We start from the raw sequence: 9,906 nt of genomic DNA, 5'->3' as shown, positions 1-9,906 counted from the left end.
GAATGAATTGATTTAGAGCTTATAGAATACCTGATAAGTCCACTGGTACGTGAAGGGTTGATAGAGTTCCGAGAAACGAGAATAAAATAAAACCATCTAGTTCAGAGAACACAATTCCATCAAGATTATTCATCTGAGCAATAAATCTGCTTCATTATAATACAATCGTCTAATATCAGCATAATGGATATTTTTAAATGCTGAAACATTTTTACAGTTAATGATAAAATCTATACATAACTGAGTCGAATTTATTTTCATTCAGTTTTTGGTGATGTATATCCCTTCATGTTAACTTTACTTCGAACTTTTCCACCTACTTAAACAAGAAATCACTAGTTATGAAAGTTTGGATTTTATTCAACATTACTACCGTGGAAAAGCTTCCACTTGGGCATTGTGATCTCCATCTGTAGGGAGATAGAATGTGTTATATCGAGTGAGTGTGTGCCCTGTTAATATATATGAGCGTACTGATTCCCGCCAATTAGAGAGGAGTGAATTTATTGATCAGAGCAATGACACACAAAAGCCGTATGAACAGTCTTGAGTACTTATCAGTCCTGCTTTCTGCCTAGCTCAACCAGTTAAGTCCAGAACATCAATAACAGCCTCTGCAATATGAATCATTATTCTCAAACATAATGGGTTTATATACCAAACAAACTGACCACATCGTACCATAAAATAGAAAATAACATTTGTACAAGATCCAGCCAAATGTGGCTGTGAATAGGGGGAAAAGTAATTAATAGACTGAGGATAACTCAACAATGGTAAATCGTATAATAATAGTCTGTGGGTCAAAATAAAGCTTTTAATAAGAGGGACACAAATATGAATAGTTTAGTTACTTAACAATTATACAATAGGAAATATACATATCATATTGGTCAATAAATAGTCCTCAAAGTTACCATTCATAATTTTCCACGGGATACAACAGAATATGATCAATAAATATTGATTGCTATGTTGGATAATATTTCGCCGATTCATTTTTGCTAAAATACTCATCAACATCAAAATCTAATGATAAATCGAAGACAGCTAAATGACGCTAGATTTTAACTCAAAATAGTCAAATAACACAATCTTTGTACAAAACTACAAAGTCTGAAGTAACATCAATCTTATGATCTGTTTCAACACTAGAGGAAGATAGGTGTTTATCATCTACTCTTATTAGGTCATCTGATTTTATTTTTTTCTGTAACAGTTCGTTCTCAACCTAAAACGACCCTGGTAATATTCTTTTGTTATCTAGCATGGTGAGTTTCATATTGCTTTTCACATTATTTTTTTATCATCTTTGTTTCTTCTTACCTTCCACTTGTCTAGTTGACCATTTATTTTCCATATATAAATGTATGTATGATAGCATGTAGCATGTATGATCCGATTGTTCGAGATGTATTGTGTTAATTCATTACATAGTTCTATTAATCTTCGTCTTCTTATTACATTATTCAAACTTATCAAAGGGACTAACTGTTTTAAAATGCATGCTGCTAAAACACTAAGAAGTTTCGAAATGAATTACCAACAAATCAGCTATCACATTCGCCCAAAAGTCACAAGTAAACATTAAGATACGCTGCTTTTCGAAATATACTCAGTTTGAAGATAATGTATATCCTGAAACGATATCCGTTGGTGAACCACTGGAAAGCTGTAAGGGATATAGTAGACCGTTTCAAAATTCTCAATATTGCACGTCCAAGACACCAAACTAGATTTGGCTTAAAACCACTAAACTTTCAGACAAATATATGAATCCGATTGTCTAATTTTTGAATTAAGGATTTGTGAAATGAGATTTATTCACTATAACTCAGTTCTTACTTTTTAAAATCTTTTATTTATTTCCAGAATCTTATTAGAAATAAAGAAAGTCATAGCATACAAATGCAGAAGATCGATCAACTATATCGAACAAATGTGAACGATCTAAATGAAGAGATAAATGTAAGCAATGTTACATTTAAAAAAAGGAATTATATTTTTGTAAACTAGGAGTATTCATTATCTATGACGATTCTATGGTTCATAAACTGGATGGTTTAATTACAGAACCAAGTCTGAAGACCACTTTGAATACGAACCCCATTAAAAAGACGTAAAAATTATAGTCCAAGCACACTCTATGGATTGTGGACAATCTCTACGAACTTGTCACTCATCTCAGTCTATTGTTAGTAAATGTATCGATACAAATCAAGTATGTTAATTACTCAGTATCAGTTTAAAAAATCACATGATTATATTAAAATGAAAACACGGAGTTCAGCGAAGGGATCTCTTTCCAACGAATTTATTATCAAGCTGTACAGTCGTATATATATGAAAATGTTTTATTAAAGTACTAATTCCGTGAGGAAATGTGAACACTAATAACCAAGATTATAATCAGATGATTAGAATGAATAAAATGTTTTGGTTACAATAATTAAAGGTCATAGAGGTGTAAAATAAATAAGATGATCTGATGAGTATTCATGAGAATATAAAATATAAGTAAAGGGGAAATGGAGTAATAATAATAGTAATAATAATAATAATAAAAGAATGATAATAATAATAATATTAAGGCCATGGTAACGATAATGATAAGACGTACTTCTTTTGTACTCATAGTTCTGGTTTGAGCTCATGGATGGTAAGAGCTTCGGCTATTTTTAGGAGTTGGATACGAAGAAATCTAGGTAGATTCGAACGAACCATATAAACAACCTTAAAATCAGACTGTGGATCCGCAGAATGATTACAGTCGATTAGGTGTTCAAGTATAGAGCTCTTAACTGCTTTCTTTTCACCTTTGTAGAACCAAACCGGGATATGTTCTCGTATCCGAGTTGAAAGCGAGCGCTGGCTACGGCCGATGTACCTTGCTCCACAAGAGCAGGTGAACTGGTAGATGCACATTTGTCGTTTGTGACAGTAATATTGATTTAAATGATATCTTACACTCTTTTAATTCATGCCACCCTTCCATAGACTTCACATTAGAAAGGGAACCCGACCAATCAATCCCTTTTCTCGATGTACGTCTAGTAAGAAGAAATAATGGTTCTTTAAAAAGATCCATTTTTAGAAAGCTAACATGGAATGGCCAACTAACTAACTTCTATAGCTGGGTTCCGTTAAGCAGAAAGAGAAATGTGATTCATACTTTATGTTATCGTATACATCGAATATGTAGTACGGAATGCATTAACGAAGAACTCGCGTTCCTTAAGAAAACCTTGATGAAAAACAGCTACCCAGACCGGTTCATAGAGAAAAATATGAATAGAAGTAGCGTCAACAGGAAACCTAGTTATTCAGTGCCGAAGAAAAAACTTTATATAAGTCTGGAATTTAAAGGTGATCGAACATCAAACGTTATTAAAAATCGTTTAACAACAACGATAAAAAGGACTTTTAATGCTGCTAAACTACGAACCACCTTCACGAGCAAGAACTTATTTTCTGTATCCATCAAAGATAAGCTTCCGCGTCTGGTCGCCTCTATGTGCATCTACCAGTTCACCTGCTCTTGTGGAGCAAGGTACATCGGCCGTAGCCAGCGCTCGCTTTCAACTCGGATACGAGAACATATCCCAGTTTGGTTCTACAAGAGTGAAAAGAAAGCAGTTAAGAGCTCCATACTTGAACACCTAATCGACTGTAATCATTCTGCGGATCCACAGTCTGATTTTAAGGTTGTTTATATGGTTCATTCGAATCTACCTAGATTTCTTCGTATCCAACTCCTAAAAATAGCCGAAGCTCTTACCATCCATGAGCTCAAACCAGAACTATGAGTACAAAAGAAGTACGTCTTATCATTATCGTTACCATGGCCTTAATATTATTATTATTATCATTCTTTTATTATTATTATTATTACTCCATTTCCCCTTTACTTATATTTTATATTCTCATTATTTTATTCATGAATACTCATCAGATCATCTTATTTATCTTATTTATTTTACACCTCTATGACCTTTAATTATTGTATTCAAAACATTTTATTCATTCTAATCATCTTATTATAATCTTGGTTATTAGTGTTCACATTTCCTCACGGAATTAGTACTTTAATAAAACATTTTCATATATATACGACTGTACAGCTTGATAATAAATTCGTTGGAAAGAGATCCCTTCGCTGAACTCCGTGTTTTCATTTTAATGTTTAAATGGGAATTATATACCAACATGATTATATATCAATTCAAGACAGAAGTCAATAGGAACGCCAATAGATATGAAGATGATAGAGCTTTTAAGTATAAATTATCATCAACGGGGTGGTCAAATTAGACTGATTCTTCACCAATAGAATGCTCACCTCTATCCTAGGTAGGATGTTAATGATCCCATCTCTGAACACGATTGTTTTATTGCAAGTTTCCATTATCATTCTGGACATCATTTACGCTTTATTAATTTTAATCACAATAAATCTTGAGATAGAAATTATTTAAAAATAAACATTGATGATAATAATAAATTATAATCGATAAATCAGAATACTGATTAAGACTGATCATCACTGGAACAAAACCACAGTTTCTTGGTTCGCAATAGTTTCACAGCTGTGTTTTTAATATGAAATTAATATGTTAATCAAGACAAAAGGTCTGCTTACATTTCTCAATTTTGTTTAAAAAAAGGCCTTCCTCAACATAACGAAATAGGATAAGCTGGATCAGGGAACATTTAGAGGAATGTTACTCTTGGTTTTCCTAACTCTCTCGAGTTATAATTAAAACGCTTATAAAATAATCAAAACAAACTTGATCTTAAAGTTTTCATGAGTATATCAGTAATACCAACGTTTTGGATACTCACAAACAAATACTTTGAAAAGTTTTACTAGGATTTGTTGGGGCGATCCTGAAAATTTCTCGCAATAGACATGACAAGCTCAAGAAACATTATAGAGCATTTTATCCTATCAGCGTTTGATTAGGAGTTTTGCTAGAAATATCACGAAAATGAAAAGTCACATGTAGAGGTTCTGATTGGCTGATTACTACACTGCTACTATGTTTAATAGCATTCTAGAATTTTCAGGAAAACCCAAGGACTTCTAAAATACTATAAAAACCCTGTATTTTCTGTACATAAATGAACCTTTGGAGTAAAGTGCTTCCCACATATTTTGTGCCTTTTCTCTCGTGTTCAAGTCGCTGTGTAGTTCTAGCTTGGGGTTTACGAGACTAGCTTAGGATCCGAGTATAGCGTTCAATCATCAAGACTTATCAGGATTAACATCCGTAAATAGTTGTGTGCAAATAACCGAACAAGTAAGATCCAGCTTAGTTAAAAGGAGGTTTAGAGAAATGTAATTTTGTTGAATTATCCCTTATTTATAAACTGTATACGTGAAATGTTTATTTTTAATATGAATTATTTAGCAATTGAAAGATGACCTTGAAATTCAGTCACTTCATTTGAAGCAAATTGAAAAGTGGTTAAAAGCAACACGAGGATGGATTTCAATTCGAAAATATTTGTATGAACAGAAATATCGTAAATGGAAAATGGAATTGTTACGAACTCATTATCATGTATGTTTTATCATATTTATGTTGTGACTATTGAAGTGAATCTATTTGAAACGTCGCTTCAATAAATAGAAAAAGTGTTTTTCATTGGTAATTTACTGGGCATACTTGGTGATCTTTCCTTGATAATTTAACTTCTAAATAAAAAATATTGGTTCAACAAAAAGTTCTTTTTTCGGCGAATTCAAAGATGACTTGTTACTACCAATTATTATAGTGTGATGTTATTTTTTCAGTAATGAATAATCACTGAATTCATGATGTTTAGTTAGACTGAATAAATGAAATAACAGAAAGTAATTCTTGAAAATAATGAGAGTGTAATTTACTTTTCTGTCCAAATTATATCCTACTAGTTAAAAATCGATTATCTCTTGAACACTTCAGTTAACTATTATTGAATTCAAAAGTAGGGCCAAAAGTGTGGATACTTTGTTAAAAAACGTTATACTAAATTTATCACTATCCGGTCATTTAGAGAAATTTTCAGATTGAATCTGTTTATTTGATAAGTCTTGCTGATTGAACGCTATACTCGGATCCTAAGCTAGTCTCGTAAACCCCAAGCTAGAACTACACAGCGACTTGAACACGAGAGAAAAGGCACAAAATATGTGGGAAGCACTTTACTCCAAAGGTTCATTTATGTACAGAAAATACAGGGTTTTTATAGTATTTTAGAAGTCCTTGGGTTTTCCTGAAAATTCTAGAATGCTATTAAACATAGTAGCAGTGTAGTAATCAGCCAATCAGAACCTCTACATGTGACTTTTCATTTTCGTGATATTTCTAGCAAAACTCCTAATCAAACGCTGATAGGATAAAATGCTCTATAATGTTTCTTGAGCTTGTCATGTCTATTGCGAGAAATTTTCAGGGTCATCCCAACATTATTAATATATTTATTCATTTGATTTATGATAAAGATGTTTTGAATCAAAACAATAATTTTCAAGATTCTTATTACAAAGTGAAAAAGTTACAATCATGGAAACTTTAATTATGAATAATGCGTAATCCTACTACTTATTTACTAAACCTCATTATTTTCAAGTCAGATACTTAGAATTAACAATTTAGTAGTCATTTCCATTGATTTTTTAAATATGCGGTTCACCCAATTAGGTAATTTCAACAACTCCTCTCCTTGCACTAAAGTATCAAAGTCACACCAGTAATGAGCAGGATTCTAAATGAATGAAATGGTCGCACGACATTTGGATTAATCCAATTAACCAAATTAAATTTTAAACTTTTCATACTGTCCACACACAGAGATGTTTCCTAAGAAATTCTAAATTACTTACATTAATTTAAATAAAACAGCATTTTTATACGGTCAACCTGTAATTATATTTTTTTATTTAGGTTGAAGATGCATGTGAAGAATTCAATAAAACTGTATTCGGCAATGAAGCTAATCGTCCAGTATGGAAAGTAAGTATGAATTCAAAAGCAACAATACAACATCCTACTTCTAATAACTGGATAAATGAAAAATCTTGGCTTCATTATAGAAAACAAATTATTGAATCACAATTAAGTACAAAAAGTAAAGACCAAATAAAATGCATCCAAAATAAATTACGTAATCGTAAAATGGCTCAACGAACATTTGATCGTTATTCTAATAGGGAATCTCATGAGGTTAATGTTGATGAAATGAATAAATCGAAGCGACAGGATGAATTAACAAAATATCCTTACAGTATAAATCATCCATTACATATACATGAGCAGCAATTGATGAATAAATTTAATCAACTAAAAACTATGCAATTTTTAAATCTAATTGAATTAAACACAAAAGAGAATGATTTACATTCATTACTGTAAGTTTGTTTTTCATTTTAATACAGTGGTTATATGAAGGAAAAAGTAATCTTCATAGAATAAATACACTATTAAAAAAACACCGTCTATAAACTTTTAAGTTAAAGATATTGTTGATGATATAATGATAAACTATATCTGGAGGAGAGGCCGATTCAAAAGACAGTTCGTACAGAAGATTTTTTGATATAAAAAACAATCGCCCTCTGATTAAAAGCTAAGTTATTACGACTGATCAATTTAATGTATATTTTACTGTTCACCTAATTTTATGAAGCTAAGTACACAAGCCATTCGTTGTAGATACTTTTTCCTCTCATTGAAGAATATCTACTACTATGACTTAACAAAGAAAAACAGGTCATTGACGTCCTTTATTCTGCAGCGTGTAATATATTCATAGAATCCAGCTTCAGATACATTCTTTGACAGCATTTATTAGATTGACGAAAAGATTAGTCGTGTTGTATGCCTAAAAGTACCTTACATTACAGACGCATTGCCTATTTACTTATTAAAACATAAATTTTGTATGAAAAAACATTTATGTTTTTAGACGTTAATTATTATATGTATATGTGCATATTTTTATTGACTAACCCAGTATTTTTGCTTGTTTTGTAAGAGGTAATAACACCGTTGCTCTACTCACACTTAAATCTCTATAGAAAAGTTCAATCTTGTGAATGAAATCGCTAGAGAGAGGTGAAACCGTTGAATAAAAGCTGGTAAATCAATCGTTTTCATTTTTGAAATGAGAATAGAACAATTTTAATCGACACACTAGTTACTATTGACATCAAAATGGAATTTTTGAATACTTCCTAATGTTTGGTTAAGAGCATAATCTTATCCATTAAAAGACATAACACAGTAATGTTCAAGTTTATTTTATGGTAGGTGTTGACAACCAGGAAGCTAATCATAAGAAATCGTCTCTTTTACCAAATGTGTCCAACTGTTTTCCGGTGATTTGAAGTTACTAATAGGCATTCTATTTATAAATTTTTAGAATCGTAAAACCCTAATAGTATGATACTAGCCTACTCAATCAAAATCGTTAATTCACTGAAACAACCTCATCAAATATTTATCAGTACGTTGATACTTGAGCTTTATTTCTGAAATTGTTTTTTGTAGAAAAATAAAACAAATTGACCAATGTTATTTAAACTGCTACAAAATATCACCATTTTATTGTGCACTAAACACAATCATTAGTTGACAAAAAAAGTTGAAAACTGTAATATACGAAAGAACTATTCAATACTTTTACTTGATACTTTTGAAGAAATGGCCGAAACCCCTCTGATAAGTAATCGTCAGGTACATATCATTTAATACCTTCTGGAGAACCTTAAATTTTATGTTTACCACTAAATAATCAAGGAGTTTCGGGGATAGAAAAGCTATCTGAAGTTGTTTACTATACGGTATAAAATATTTTGAAACTGACTGGATTTGTATCTTAGAAATATCTAGCATAAAAGTATACTTTTGATTTGCAGAGTAAACATTAGGAATCTGAAATTTGATCTGGATAATGAATACACAAAATATACACAAATGAGTTTAAATGAAATCAACAAGAAGAAACAAAAGCTGATCAACGTAAGTTTCCTTTTCTTTCGTTTTTTTTTATTAAAAGTAATCCAGTTAACTTCCTGACTTTTTTTCATATTATAGCTCTCAAAAGTACTAAATGAATTAGAAGAAGAAGAGGCTGCTGCATTAAGTAATTTATTTAGTAAAGCAAGAAAAACAAATGAAACAAGAACTGTGCTTAAAAATGAATTGAAATACTTAAGAATCAGTCAAAATATCAATCCTATGCATCGTTTTACTTATTTTGATTATAGGTATAATTTACCTTTATGCAAATTATAAAACAATGTTATATTTGTTCTGTATAGTTGTGGTGTTTGTACTAACTGATGATTCATTTGTAAACGATTGACTACTGATTACAAATTACAAATGATAATAAGTTCATTTGTGCTCATCTAGTTCTATCTACCTTAAATTGTACTGTGGTGTGTATTCCTTATATCGACATAAATAGTATATGTCGTGAGTCAAGAATAGAACGTCTGGAAGCAGAAGGTCGAGAAAGAAAGAACGGTTACAGAAAGCGATTGGTATAGAAATGAAGGAACAGTGAAGTCTGAGACGATTGATCGACATTTGCAAAGGAACAGTCAAGTTTGAAACATTTGATTGATATTTAGCAAATTAAGCATTTGTTGTTTGGTTCTCAGATTTGACTAAGTGACTCTAGAAATTTTGTGTTTAGACACATTCGATTGTCCGCAGTGGTGTTCTTGTTCATTACAATAGAATTCTGGTAAAGATTGTTATTGTTTGTATGTTTATATTAAGATAACATAGTAAAAAAATAATTTTTTTAAATTTTTTTATAAAAAAAACGAACATTTTATCAAGTTCAGGTAAATTGAACTAGTTTTGGTTAATATTAGCACTACACTATTATCATCAAATATACTTACTTTTG

The 9,906-nt window shown here is 31.0% G+C and overlaps 1 protein-coding gene across 1 annotated transcript; it reads left to right on the top strand.

Annotated features, from left to right (window-relative positions):
• Positions 1-2,146: 2,146 nt before the first annotated feature.
• Positions 2,147-9,906, top strand: Smp_158290 (hypothetical protein; the record flags this gene model as incomplete). Its single annotated transcript, XM_018789294.1, has 5 exons — positions 2,147-2,221; positions 5,412-5,564; positions 6,930-7,393; positions 8,903-9,005; positions 9,081-9,906. The coding sequence occupies 5 exons, from the start codon at positions 2,147-2,149 to the stop codon at positions 9,279-9,281; spliced, it is 996 nt and encodes a 331-aa protein (XP_018654752.1). The 3' UTR covers positions 9,282-9,906.

Source organism: Schistosoma mansoni, chromosome W (genome assembly GCF_000237925.1).
Source record: "Schistosoma mansoni strain Puerto Rico chromosome W, complete genome".
Classification (NCBI taxonomy): domain Eukaryota; kingdom Metazoa; phylum Platyhelminthes; class Trematoda; order Strigeidida; family Schistosomatidae; genus Schistosoma; species Schistosoma mansoni.
Note: the sequence above shows the minus strand (reverse complement) of the source record. Positions and strands in the feature narration are given on the sequence as shown.